Raw genomic sequence first — 14,799 nt, 5'->3', positions numbered from 1 at the left:
AGTTAAATCTGAAGTGCCGTCATAGAGCTAGGAACTACTCGGGTAAGAAAGATGTAGAAGAGAAAGGAACACGATAGACCATAGTTGCCTAGATGTTTCTATATGTTTAAAGGAGGACAAAATATCTAAATTGCCATTATATTAGCTGTAAAATTACGATGCTAAAAATAGCATGTAACAGACAATAACCAATGGATTAGACTACTTACCTTGTGCATTGAATCGATACTGGAAGGGCTGCAATATTGAATAGTCCTTCTGAGTCCAAATGGCAGAGTTGCAGGCATTACAGCCATGCATAACTACGTATCAATTAAATTTCATATTTGTGTTGCCGATGACATCAATTGCATGAAAGAGGTCGTTCCTAAGTGTTCTTGAAAGTTGAAGGAGAAGAACTGAAGGTTATTTTATCTTGGAGAATAGCCAAGTCGCAAGCACAACCTACAAATAAATCAAAAGTCACACTACCTTTATAATTAAACATGGTAAGCAAAATCAAATATGACGAAGTAGAAAATAAAAATATGGTAAGCAAAATCAAATAGGACAAAGTAGAAAATAAAACAAGATAAGGTACACCACCAACCTATAGGAACTTTTAACATAAAAAGAGATTCTACTCTCCAAAGGAAGGATCAATGTCTATGCCCAGGCCACAATTTCTTATCGAACAAATGCTCAACTAACTTTAAACTTCATTTCGAAACGAAATAAAGAGAGACCTTCCCCTTTAATTTAATTTTTTTTCCTTAAAAAAATAAAAACTTTAGCTTCCCCTTCATTTTATTTTCTCATCTACTATTTCATTTTCTGCTTTTACTTCCTCAAAGGTTTAAGACAGAAATATTACAAGAAAATTATCTAGAGTTCATTCTCCCAGGAAACCACAAAATGCTACCAGAAACATAGTTTAGGATTACAAACCAATCGATGCAGAGTCTGAGGAAGTACTTGCCTGAAATGAAGTCAAACAATGAACAACTCTAATTGCTCGAGATACAAGCATAAACCAAAGCTGTTACAAGGTAATAGAGTTCCTAAGTGACCACCAAACAAATCCGAGAAAGTAACGATGAATAACTGAAAAAATGAATAGCAAGTGTAAAGAGAGGAAAAGAAAACGAAGCCATTAGATTTAGTATTTACCTTGCCTCCTCCAAAGAATATATATGTAGCTCATACATAACCCCAAGAAGTTTCATGTCTAAAAGTCCATTTCTAAATAAATGTTCAATAGAATCCCTTGGAGACTCACGCATCCAGTCAAAATTCCCAAATTGAAACAAATAGATTAAGAACATTCACCATTCAAGCAGAGAAACTCGGCAGCAGACGTTCAGCTTACTTGTTGTCGGTGAGTGCCATACACTGGATAAGCCCCATAAGCGGCAGCATACATCCCTGGGTCGTGTGGTGGTGGGAATGCATACCCGTACCCATTATAGAAATGTCCTCCATAGTATGGCCTAGTGCATTTGTACCCAAAATCAAATTGTGACTGCATAGATAGAGACACAGTGAAGAATATGTCATATAATAGCTTAGTTGGTGCCAGACATAAGTTATATGAGAGTATAACAATTTAGTTGGCGTCAGATGCAATTTATCTGAGTTATTTATCAATACTGTACCAACCACAAATAGTTATTTCACAACCAAGGGTTCTCGATATAAATTGCTTATATATATGAATGTCATTTCACTGTGTCAATTGATGAAAGCTCCTTTTCTTTTGGTACTAATAGAAACTCCCACTTCTACCAATAAGCATAACTTAAGAGTTTCTATAATCAAGCAAATGTTGGATACAAGAGAACCTATTGAGACATGTCAAATTGTCGATCAGGTTACCCCTCCCAGAAAGCTTGATTAGATATCGCGGCACAACACAGTGTCCTCCTTACAATTCTTTCAAACAGAGATGCTCGCCAGTGGTCACAACTGTTGAAGTTGCAGCATCATAACGAAATTGTCCATGGAAATTAGGAGCAGCCTCCATGTTAGGCAGAATACATGAAAGACAATTAAATAGCTTGTTGCCCTTCGGCATAACGAGACTTCAAGACAAAGCTTTGAAACAATAGAAATTATCTCACCTACAAAGCACAACGGCATTTTTCAGCATCAAGCGGCGCACATGGATCATTAACATCATAATGCCATACTCTAAGTTTCATAGTACAAGGCAATTTGGAAGTCGCGGCTGCAATCAGAGAAATAGCTATCTCTGACTGCAGTGGCGGAGCCAGGATTATCAATAAGGGGTTTCAAAATCTAAAAAAAAATAGACACACGAAGTAGCCGAAGGGGATTCGACATCTATTATATATACCTAAAAAATTATTTTAACCATATATAAATCATATAATTTTCCGTAGAAGGGGGTTCGGATGAACCCCTCATTGTAAGGTGGCTTCGCCACTGTACTGACTGGAAGAAACTTATAAAAGCTTGAGGATCACTCTCATCATTTACAATGTTAATGGGAACAACACTATCACCAAATCCAGCAATAGGTATTGCTCTAGAGAATGAAGAATGGTGCCGAGAATCAGATCTTTCAGACCTTGGATGATTACTATTTGAAATGACTGATCGAACTATAGGAGGATGTTCTACTTCACCAAAAAATTATCATCATAGAACATGCTACAATGTGCTGATCAAAGACATCTTTAGTTTATCTCCCTAAAATTCTACATACCCCAATTAAGACTTCCAACTTTTAAATATTTAATTTGTGCAATCAATCTGAATTCTAACAACCTATCTATGCACCAGCATTTTAGTAGAAATATTCCTATATGTGATAATAATTAAAATTTGAAGAGAACTTAAAAAACAAAAAAGAACACGAAAGGAAAAAGAACAGAAAATTTAGGGAAAAACTAAAGAGAAGCATATCTGGATTTGTAAATTAAATGAAATGATGAAGAGAAGCAAGATAAAGCCATTTGGAGTGGAAAAGTGATGGGAGTGTAATTGATCATCCACCATGAAACTGGGGAGTGGGGAGACGGTACAATAACAATATCATCTATCATGTTCAATTGTAAAATAGCACTGAAAAGGAATCCAAGCAGCAAAAAAATATTTTTTTTTTAAAAATAACCCTCAAACTGGAACACCCAACAATGAAACGGAAAGAGATATGAAAGAATAATAAAGTAGATTGAGAACAGAAAATAGTTAAAGGAAAGATTGAGATAACTGGCCTGAAATTCAACAACATATGATGAGATGAGAGTCAATGATTCTTCTCTGGAACTCTTTTACCATGCAAAGGCTCCCATGGAAAATAAAGAGTCCTTGCTTTCTAGAAAATTCAATACTAAAGTCGGTCATAACTATCTTGATAACTTAATTACTGTTTTGCCCTTCCTTAAAGTCAGATTTTCTAATATGCCCTTGATCGTCCTTGGGCTTTGTTTTTATATATAGTAGATTACTGTTTTGCCCTTCCTTAAAGTTAGATTTTCCAATATGCCCTTGGTCGTCCTTGGACTTCGCTTTTCTATATAATAGAAAAAAATGGATAAAGACCAAACCTGATAAGTTTTTGAATACTTAAAAGACTAAAATCGGTAAGTTTATAGTTAAGGGACTAAAACCATTAAGTGTATATATAGTTAAGAGACCAAAGATAATAAGTTTTTCAATAGTTAAAGAACTAAATTTGTTATGTATATAGTTAAGGGATCATTTTAGACCTACTCCTATAGTTAAGAGACCATTTTAGACCTACTCCTTAATTCACTAATTCTTTTCATTTATCGTAGACTCACGTGCAATCCTGGAGTCCTGAATTAAAATCTTTCGCAAATACAGTAATTTTCTGAATAAACATCTTTGCATTTATGGTTACCCTAGACTCGTAGAATTAGATATTACAAGCAGAGTTTCAAATTCAAATTGAAATCAAGAAATAATATGGGGAAAAATTATGCACAAGAATCCTTTAATTTCCTACATAATATAGAGAGAGAGGCAGCAATGGAGAACAAGATGGGGAAAAAACGCAAAGAAGAAGAGGAGAATGAGTCGGAAAAGAGAGGAAATAATTTAGGAGAATTAAGGACAAAATAAAATGGGTAAATAATATATGTTGAGCCAAGATATTTATCTTGTAATGATGAGTCATAGTTAGTTACTGATAGAGTTAGTTATTGATTACTATTAGCTGGATTAATTAGCTGTCAAATTAGTTAGTTAGCTAAATAGACATTTCATAATTGTATATATACATACTTCTATCTTTGAATGCAGTTTTAGTTTTGATTCTCAGAAATCACAGCTCACATTGTATCAGTTCTTCAGTTTCTCTTCTTTTTCTCATTGCAAGAAGATCTAAGCTCCCATCAATGGAGATCAATTCTTAGATTTGATAATATATGTTCAGCGGGTTGGGTCAAGGAGGATGGCCACTATGGTTTAATGAATACTCTATTTGTCCTTAATTACTTGTTCATTTTTCATTTTTTAGTTGTCCCTAATTATTTATCCATTTTGACAAATCAAAAAATGATTTAAAAAAATTTACTTATTATACCCTCAATTAATTACTTTGAAAAAAGGTAGAACTTTTTTAAAATCTTAAGTTTTTAATTTATCCACTTCACAATTAATAGAGGTAAAATGGTAAACTCACTATGTCAATAATTGTTTTCTTAATAAGTGTATCAATTTAAAAGTGGACAAGTAATTAGGTACTAATAGAGTATTTTTTATTTTCTAAAATTTTGGTTTTTAATAAAAAATTATGTCAACAAATTTAAATTAAAAAATCAATTAACTAGGTTGAGTGACTTTACAAGGAAAATACTTATAGTTGAGTGCCTTTTTGAGAGAAGAGTGCATAGTTCAGTGACTTTCTAAGAGAATGGTGCATAATTAAGTGAATATTTGCGATATTATCTCTATTCTAATCATAGTAAGGACTTTAATTAATTAGATATATGAATCTCAACCTTTAATTCATAATTGTGACATGTGGCTTCCATCGAATATAAAACTTGGGAAAATGAAGAGACGGACAAATGGAGAGGAGGGCTATCCTAAAATTATAAGTACTCATATTATAGAGGAACCATAATACATAAATACTATAGGATGTGATTTCCACAAGCTTAAAACCTTTATTCAAACATTATATGAAAGGAAACAATTAATGATCATGTTTAAAATTCTAGCTCCCGGCTTCAGAAGTCATACTCGTCGCGATCCAAGAGAAGCCAAGATCCATTTTCTTGTTGAACCATTCCTTTGTGCTTTTCAGCCCACCAAAACCCAGGAACACAATATTCGTTTTTCAGTATGTTCCACTCTTTGTTGACAAGTGAGATATCACGATTCACCTCTAGTTTAAAACCAGCTAAAAGTCCTAAACCTTGAGTACCAGCGACTCCATGCAAGTATGGCTCCAACAAATGCCAGCTAACAATTTCTCCGGGAGGGTTCACATAGGGAGATTTTGTGGTATCAATCATTAGCTCCTTTCCAACATCAAAAAAGCCAATGAGTGGATATTTCGGAACAATATCCAATAAGTTATGAATCCTCAAGATGTGAAGATGCTTCAGTTTGGAAAATGCCTTGAGAAAATTGATATCTCCAACTTTAGGACTTGCGAATGGAAAGGCAGTTACTGGAAACTCCTTGCCATTACTTGTTTTGTTGATACCATTGAAGGCTATGTCAACTGCATTTAGAGTTGCAAGTGATGCACCTAGGCTATGTCCGGTCACTGTTATGCTGACATCTTCATTCTTATATTCCTCGACCAATCTTTTCACTTCTTCCATTACCTAAAAAAGAGGAAAAAAAGTTAAACTGTGAGATTTTTTAGCTTCATTATAGTCATATTATTATTAAAATTAATGAGAAACGAAGTTCATAATATGCACCTGATCCCGAACGCTAGTCTGATTAAATTGTGATCGAGCGCTTTCTGTTGTATAAATGTTATAGAAGCCATGATGCACCAAAGGTTGAAACAAAGGAAGCAAAGCTCCATTACCAAAAACTTTGGGTGCTGGAATAAGTAGAAATTGAAGGTCATTCACCCACTCCAATGCTTGCTTAGTTCCTCTCCAAGCAACCACAATATCCCTTCTTCCTAGTGAAACTTTACCCTCATCAGTAGCCACAGCAACATACCCCATAAAATTTGATTCCTTGCTCCATGCTTCCCTTGAAAATGATCTTGTAATGAAAGCATCAGGAAGTGGAATAGATGAGGTAGCATAGAAATATTTAGTCACTCGATACTTGAGTGGGTCAAGTCCAACCTTAGTGAAGAGATTTTCCATCGAATATCTGCTAGCTCCTGCATATTTGGACGCTCTCTCTGTAATAAAAGTGTCATAAGTTGCTTGAGCCAATTCTCCGTATTGAATGATATATTTACGAAGATCAATATCCAAGGGGTGTAATAGCCCATCCCAATTGGTTTTCCCACTAAGTTCCTCCCATTTTTCAGCCATATCACTCCTCTCTTTTGCTTTTTATGTAAAAAAAAATTCTCTTTGTTGCTTCTTATAAGTTTCCTACGATTTTCTTCTTCATTTTGCCGATCTTCAAATGCCAATTTATAGTGAAGCAGCTTCATTTTTTTAGCTTATCATGTAAAGTGCTTGTAATTTTTTATTTATTGTTAACAAGGTCATCGCCTAAGAGTAGTCAGACAATTCAATAAATACGCGTATCTACCTTCCATATAATTAGATTCTCTCTCGAATATACAAAGGATTCGGTTCTTATTTGATTACACTATTAAGAACACTTGCGAAATCAATAATTTAAAGCTTTATTACATTGTCACTTCGCTATATAATTTCATTGGTGTTTTACGCGAATCCACTAGGCAAGGCACCTAGGCTAGTTTTTTAACTAGCAATAATTTTTAATTTCTCACCTGGTGTTCGAAAAAGAACATTCAGAGAAAAATCTAATTTCTTATTAGGAATGAAAGAATACTACAGATTATTGATTTTTTTTAAGTCCTGCATTAGTGTACCTTTTTGAGTTACCAATTCAAACAATATAAAAATATTTTATATTTACATTTTGATGGTAAATTTGATGTAGCATTAAAAATAAATACAAAAAACTACAACTTGGTACAGTGGGTGGCGACTTGGTACATCTATAATTTAAGCAAATCTTGTATGATATTGTTAGTAGCTTTGATATTGTAAAAAATGTTTGAATTATTAGTGTACAAAATTCAAACCCATTTCTTGTAACCAATCAACCCCATAAGCCAACTTGACTTGCAAATATAAAAAAGTGCCTTGGGAAAATGTATAGGGATCGGAAATCCATCATGCCAACTTGAATTGCCCGGGTTAAACTACGTGATCATTGGAAATTGGAACAATTTACAAATAGAAAATAACGTCACTTAGCACATCATTGTTTCATTTTACTTCTTCAGTATTTTGAAAATAAATTTTATTTTTAATATAGGCAAATAGATTTAAAAAAATCATATTTTATCCTTAGCATTAATTACTTATTTTTTAAATTATATCCAAAATCTAATAGTACTAAACATAAATTAATATAGCTAGGTATTATAATCCTAAAATAAACAAAAATGATATTATTAGATAATTTCTCAAATATGGGTGACTATTCAAGAATATTACTCAAATCCAAAATATGTATATTTATAATTATTTTTAAGGAAGCAAAATTTAAAAAGAACAAATAAAAATAAATGGAGAAAATATTTTATTACAAGTGTCTCAAATATTTTATTCCTCTTATCACCACCACCAACTACTATATACTTCATTCCCAGAAGGTGGTTATGACTCTAGGTGCTCTTTTAAGTGTATTAACTTTTTGGTTGTTAATGATAATTAGAAGAAAAATTATGTGGTTAAGTAAATATATATTAGTTAATTAGTTAACATAGCTACAATTTGTATTAATATTATTCGGAGTTTACTTCTAGCTATAATTACATTCTCTCTCGCCTCTCTTCCCTCTCTCTGGAATCTCGCTCGTCACTCTCCTCTTTTTCAGTCTTCTCTCCCTCACCTCTCTCATCTTCCTTCCCAGTCTCTCTCTCACTTTGTACAACATAAATTATACAAATACATATCTCTCCACCCTATTCACTTATAATTATACAAATATAAATTTTCACCTGCCCAAGTCTGTTTTCTCTCTCTGTCTCGCTTTAGACAAACACAAATTGTACAAATACAATGTATAATTTGTGTTTGTATAAAGCGATATAGAGATTTAGATATACAAATGCCAATGTTTTAACTCGATTCATTTGTATACTAATTCAAATTGTATGTAGATATACAAATACAATTATTGATACATATACATAGTAGTTATGTACAATTATCTAACTGATATACATATACAATTTTACTCTCTCCACTGTCTGCCCTCTCTCGCTCGCCACTCTTTTTCCTATAACATGTAGCTACGAATCATAATTAGCAAACTATAGCTATGGAGCATAATTAAGCTATTTTTGAGTGACTTTATGCAAAATTTTCCCATAGTTAAAGGGAGTAAAACATTTTACTCCTCCCATCACCACCACCAACTACTATATACTTCATTCCCACAAAGTGGTTATGATTCTATGTGCTCTTTTAAGTGTATTAACTTTTTGGTTGTTAATGATAATTAAAGAGAAAATTATACGGTTAAGTAATTATAGACTAGTTAATTAGCTAACATAATTACAGTTTGCATTAATTACAATTCGGAGTTTACTTCTAGTTATAATTACATTCTTTCTCGCCTCTCTCCTCTCTTCTTATCTCTCTGGAATCTCGCCCGCCACTCTCCTCTTTTTCAGTCATCTATCCCTTGCCTCTCTCCTCTCCCTGCCAGTCTCTCTCCCGCTTTCCTTTTGCCAAACTTTCTCTCACTTTATACAAACACAAATGAATAATTTGTGTTTGTATAAAATGAGAGGGATGAGATATATAAATACAAATACTCCGCCCTATTCACTTATAATTATACAAAGACAAATTTTTCCCTGCCCAGTTCTCTTTTGTTTTTCTCTCTCTCTTGCTTTTATACAAATACAATGTTTAATTTGTGTTTGTATAAAGCGAGAGAGATATTGAATATACAAATACAAATGTTTTAACTTGATTCAATTGTATACGAATTCAAATTGTATGCAGATATACAAATACAATAATTGATACATATACATAGTAGTTAATAGTTACATATATACAATTATCTAACTAATATGTATATACAATTCACCTATCTCCAAGATTTGCTCTCTCTCACTCACATCTCTCCTTCTTCTCCCAATCTCGCTCGCCACTCTCCTCCCTATAACATGTGGCTACGAATTGAAATTAGCGAACTATAGCTATGAAGCATAATTAAGCTATTTTTGAGTGACTATATGCAAAAATTCCCTATAATTAAAGTGGGTAAAATCAGCCTATAAAATTATAATCCTACAACTCGTTAGATTTGGATGGATCAATAGCTCATTTATTTTTATTATGGCTCATTTATTATATTTTTACGGGACTTATTTTGATCCATTTAATATAACCCATTTCAAAATTAAGTTGATTTGCAATTTAGATTGATCCATGAGAAATCGTCTAAATATTTTTATAAAGATTTTTAATTATTAAATATATTTTATATAGTCATAATATGAAATTTTTTTATTAGTTACTCAGACAAATTATAAAAAATAATTTAAATTGAAAGAATATATATATATATATTGCTAAAAATTAAAATCAAATCAAATTATATCAATTTTTGAAATTATACCAAAACCAAATCAAACAAAAAAAAAATCTGTTATTTAATTTCTTCGATTTGATTTTTATAAGAGATCTCTTTTTATAAAGAAAAAAAAAACATAAGGTGAGAGTTTCTCCCAGAACAAACAAACCGACTTTTAAATGTACAAGCAAAGAAACTCTTTAATATTCCTTTACCTTATCTTAATGTTATGTTCTTTTATTTTTCTGTTTGTCTAATTAATTGGTATTTTTCATGACTTAATTAGTAAGCATTTGGTTGTGAATTTGGAATCTTTAATTTGTGTAGAGTTTATTTAAAGTTGGAAATTGATTTATTTGGACATGTAATTAAATTTTAATTTTTTTTTTTTTATAAACAAGAAAATTTCGTAATTGGTGAAAATTATCAAAACATTTACCAGTCTTATACCATCTTACTAAATAAGCAAATCTTAACTCTCTCATAAACCATCACAATCGCTTATAATTGAACAAGTCATTAAAATTGCACGAAATTAAATCTCAAGTCACAGTCAAATTTCTTATGCTGTAATCAATTATTACTACTAATTAATTACACTAGCAATCAACACAGATTCATGAAAGCAAAAGCAATTTTTATATTTAATTTGATGCATATAAATTTGAGTATACATGACTACATAGGTAAGTCATTGCTTAATTAATCAACTAGAGATACATAACTCAATACATATAAAAACCCTTATTCAAACATTTCATAAAAGGAAATAAAGTGATCACTTTTTAAAACTGTAGCTAGCTAGCTCCCTCAGAAGTCATACTCATCGCGATCCAACATAAGCCAAGATCCATCTTCTTGTTGAACCATTCCTTTGTTTTTCTCAACCCACCAAAACCCAGGAATACAATATTCGTCTTTCAATACGTCCCACTGCTTGTTGACAAGTGAGATATCGCGACGCGATTCACCTCTAGTTTGAAACCATCTAAAAGTCCTAAACCTTGAGTACCAGCGACTCCATGCAAGTACGGCTCCAGCAAATGCCAACTGGCAGGGTCTCCAGGAGGCTTCACATAGGGAGATCTCGCAGTATCAATCATTAGCTCCTTCCCAACGTCAAAATAGCCAATGGGTGGGTATTTTGGAACAATATCCAATAAGTTATGAATTTTCAAAATACGAAGGCTTTTTAGTTTGTCAAATGCTGCCTTAAATTGGAGATCCCCAACTTTAGGACTTGCGAATGGAAAGGCAGTCACTGGAAACTCCTTGCCTTCACTTGTTTTATTGATTCCATTAAAGGCTATGTCAACTGCATTTAGAGTTGCAAGTGATGCACCTAGACTATGTCCGGTCACTGTTATGCTTACCTCTTCGTTCTTATATTCTTCAACCAATCTTTTCACTTCTTCAATTACCTAAAAGGAAGAAAAAAAATACTAATAAATTGTTCCGATATATAAATAAAAGTAAATCTTGATCGAATAGTTAAAATGTACCTGATCTCTGGCACTAGTCAGATTAAACTGTGATCTTGAACTCGCTGATGTATAAACATTGTAAAAGCCATGATGCACCAAAGGTTTAAACAAAGGAAGCAAACCTCCATCACCAAAAACTTTGGGTGCTGGGACAAGTAAAAATTGAAGGTCATTAACCCACTCCATCTTCTGCAAAGTTCCTCTCCAATTAATCACAATATCCCTTCTTCCTAGTGAAACTTTACCCTCATCAGTAGCCACAGCAATATATCCCATAAAATTTGATTCCTTACTCCATGCTTCCCTTGAAAATGATTTCACGATGAAAGCATCGGGAAGTGGAATGGATGCAGTAGCATAGAAATATTTGGCCACGCGATACTTGTTTGGGTCAAGTCCAACCTTAGTAAAAAGGTTTTCCATAGAGTATCTGCTAGCTCCTGCATATTTAGACGCTCTTTCTGTAATGAAAGTGTCATAAGTTGCTTGAGCCAATTCTCCGTATTGAATGATGTATTTACGAAGATCAATATCCAAGGGGTCTAATAGACCTTCCCAATTGTTTTTACCACTAAGTTCCTCCCATTTCTCACCCATATCACTCCTCTCTTTTCCCTTTTTATGTAGTATTTTATTGTTTTTCTTTCTTATTTTGCTATGATCTGTTCTTCATATTGCCCATCTCAAATGCCAATTTATAGTGAAGTCACTTCATTTTTTTTTAGCTTGTCATGAAACACGGTTCTAATTTTTAATTGAATTTCAGATAATTCAATAAATAAGCTAAGATTACAATGGGTCCCGTATATATAAAGGATTTGATACATCTTACTATTTGATTAAAGTTTACATACTCAAATAATTTGAAGTTTTATTATGTTTGCCGGCCGCTAAAATTTAACTGATGGTAAAAGATCATCACTCCACTTTTTGGTTTCTGAGTGTTGTTTTTAGTATTCGTATTGGAACTTTATTAAATCTCAATCCACGGTAAAGTTTTACATTAGAGCTAAAACGCTCTTTCATAAAAATAATTATGTACTCAATATGACTCAAATTTAAAATTTCTAATTAAGAATGAAAGATTATTCACTATTTTACTGTAGTTGGTTTTTGAAGTCCCACACTACTTAATCTTTGTTGAGTTAACAATCAAGGCACACACCATAATTTTTATTTTATTTCTTAATAGTTGATTGGATGTGTTATTAAAAAATAATACAGCTAAGTAGATCTATCGTTTGACTTTCTGGGGATACGCAATCCCAATCATGCACCAAATCTCGTAGTAGGATATTGTATATACGTAGCTTTCATATCGTAAAAAAATTGTTAAATATGTTTTTGTTTATTTTATAACCACTTAATGTATCTCAATACTTAATATATTAATAATTAAGCACTCAATTATCTTTTTCTTTTCTTTTTTTTCATATTTGTTAAATTCTCTACTTGCTTGGCATCTATCAAATAATTATTGCTAATATTAATTTTGTGTTTCTTGTTCAAGATATTTTATTTTTTGAATTTTTTTTATGTTTAGTGTTCAAATTAAATTTTTATAGATCCATTTTTTTGGAGGGGATACAAAAATTAATAGGAAAAAAAAGTCAACCAAGTGAATTTGTGAAATCACAAAATAATAGTAATATCAATACATTTTTTGCACGGAGAGATAAGAAGCTATAGAAACGTTGGTAAAAAATATTGTATAGATAATATAAAAACATATAAAATAAAAAGAGGTTTTGCAAAGAAAAAATGCAAAAGAAGAAATGACTAAAATTTGAGAGAGAGAGAGAGTGATAATTAGGAAAGGGACCCACAAATACACTTGTAAAAAAAAATGATACCCACATACAACTATTGTTGATTGTGCCTCAATCACCATAAAATTTTCCGAATACACTACAAATAGAAAATAGTAACATCGTGTAGCACATTATATATCTTACATATTTCATTATTGGAGTTTTATTATTATTATATTGTTGTTGTTATGATTTGACATTATATTTATTTAAATGGTGGGCTTAAATGAATTGATGATGAATCTACTTCATTTTTTTATTTGATTAGTTTTCTTGCTTGCATTACTTTCTCTATTTCAATTTTGAAGTCACATTTGGTTTTAAGTTTTAACCCACCACTAAAGTAAAAGTAAGACACTTAATAAATATAAATGAAAGTGAATTCAAAAGTTTAAGAAAAGTTTCTCATTTTATTGAGACCAAGGTCCAACGTTGAACTTTCACATGGTTCTTTCTGAGTAGATTTTATCCTAATAATATGTAAGACTAAGATTACTGTAGAAAACTAATAATTAAGTTGTAATTAACATTTGTTTGCTTCATAGTGGGTATTGTAGTTTGTTTGGACTTGGAGTTGTCAAACGGATTTGTCCGGCCTAACCCAATTGTCTTAACAGGCTATTTAAGAGCCCAACCCAATTCATTCCATTTGAAACGATCTTCAAAACACTACAAGAAACGATTCATATTATTTTGGGTTATTAGCCCATGAATTGTCTTTAAGATCCTATATTACTAAACATAATTTTAGTTCAGATATAACAATTCCTAATTCCAATGTGTTTTATATAATTCGTTAGATTTGATTATTAGCACTTGAACATTATTGTATTACTCCCTCTAATCTCAATATATGTAATGTTATTTGATTTGATAGCTGATACGGTGTTTAAAAAGAAAAGACTAACTTTTGAAATTTGTGATCTAAAATAAGTTATAGATTTTTGTGTGGTGATAAATCATTGCATTAAGTTGTAAAATAGGCATTTTAAAGTTAAATTATAACTACTAAATATAGAATTGTGTCATTCTTTTTTACACTAACTAAAAAGAAAATTGAGTCATATAAATTGAGATAGCTGGAGTAATAGATTAGAACGATGTAACAACGATGAAGAAACAAATAAACGAGTAGTCAAATGGAGCTTTTGAGCTTCGATAACGTATGCGAGCACTGAATCTGGAGTCGTGAGCTTCAAGTCCGAGAACGATAGAGTAGAAAAGATGTTACGAAATAAAAACTTATTAAATTAGGAAAGTTTGGAACACAAGAATATAAATATATTGTTGTTGTTTGCAACAAATTTAAAGTGACAAAATAAATTGCAATCACAAAAAAATATGAAGAAACATAATTTTATTCATCAAGATTGCGGGTACAATTCTGTTCCTCTCAAAAATCCCCACGATACCATGTGTCCTCCCTCTTGTGCTGCCACATGTCCAAACAGCTTTTTTCCCACACAATTTTACTTAATTTTGGTTCAATTTTTTTTATATTGAAGAACCCCGTAACCGTTACTTTTTCTAGAAATTAGAGAAAGTATCAATTTGGAATTAGTCCCCTAATCCTAATTTATGTGTCAATATTAAAATTTGGAAGTCAACTATTTTTTTTTTGATCAATTCTTTTTTATAAATATTTTAAGTTGTAGTTATATTTATTAATAGTGAGTTTACTTAGATTTGAATTTTAAATTTATTTTTAAAAAAATTCAATTCACACTCAAAATTTAGAAACTATAAATATACCA

The 14,799-nt window shown here is 31.7% G+C and overlaps 1 protein-coding gene across 3 annotated transcripts in view; it reads right to left on the bottom strand.

Moving 5' to 3' along the window:
* Positions 1 to 11,897, bottom strand: part of LOC125848201 (phospholipase A1-IIgamma-like) — a 44,698-nt gene extending 32,801 nt beyond the window's left edge. The window contains exons 1-2 of one of the 3 annotated variants that reach the window (XM_049528027.1): positions 11,253 to 11,897; positions 10,722 to 11,171 (exon numbers count right to left, since the gene is read on the bottom strand). In XM_049528027.1, the coding sequence (XP_049383984.1) occupies positions 10,722 to 11,171; positions 11,253 to 11,831 (1,029 nt within the window). In that variant the 5' untranslated portion in view covers positions 11,832 to 11,897. The remainder of the gene's footprint in view (positions 1 to 10,721; positions 11,172 to 11,252) is intronic. The other 2 variants (XM_049528025.1, XM_049528028.1) reach the window with 2 other exon arrangements.
* Between the last annotated feature and the right edge of the window lie 2,902 nt (positions 11,898 to 14,799).

Source organism: Solanum stenotomum, chromosome 12 (assembly GCF_019186545.1).
Source record: "Solanum stenotomum isolate F172 chromosome 12, ASM1918654v1, whole genome shotgun sequence".
NCBI lineage: Eukaryota > Viridiplantae > Streptophyta > Magnoliopsida > Solanales > Solanaceae > Solanum > Solanum stenotomum.
Note: the sequence above shows the minus strand (reverse complement) of the source record. Positions and strands in the feature narration are given on the sequence as shown.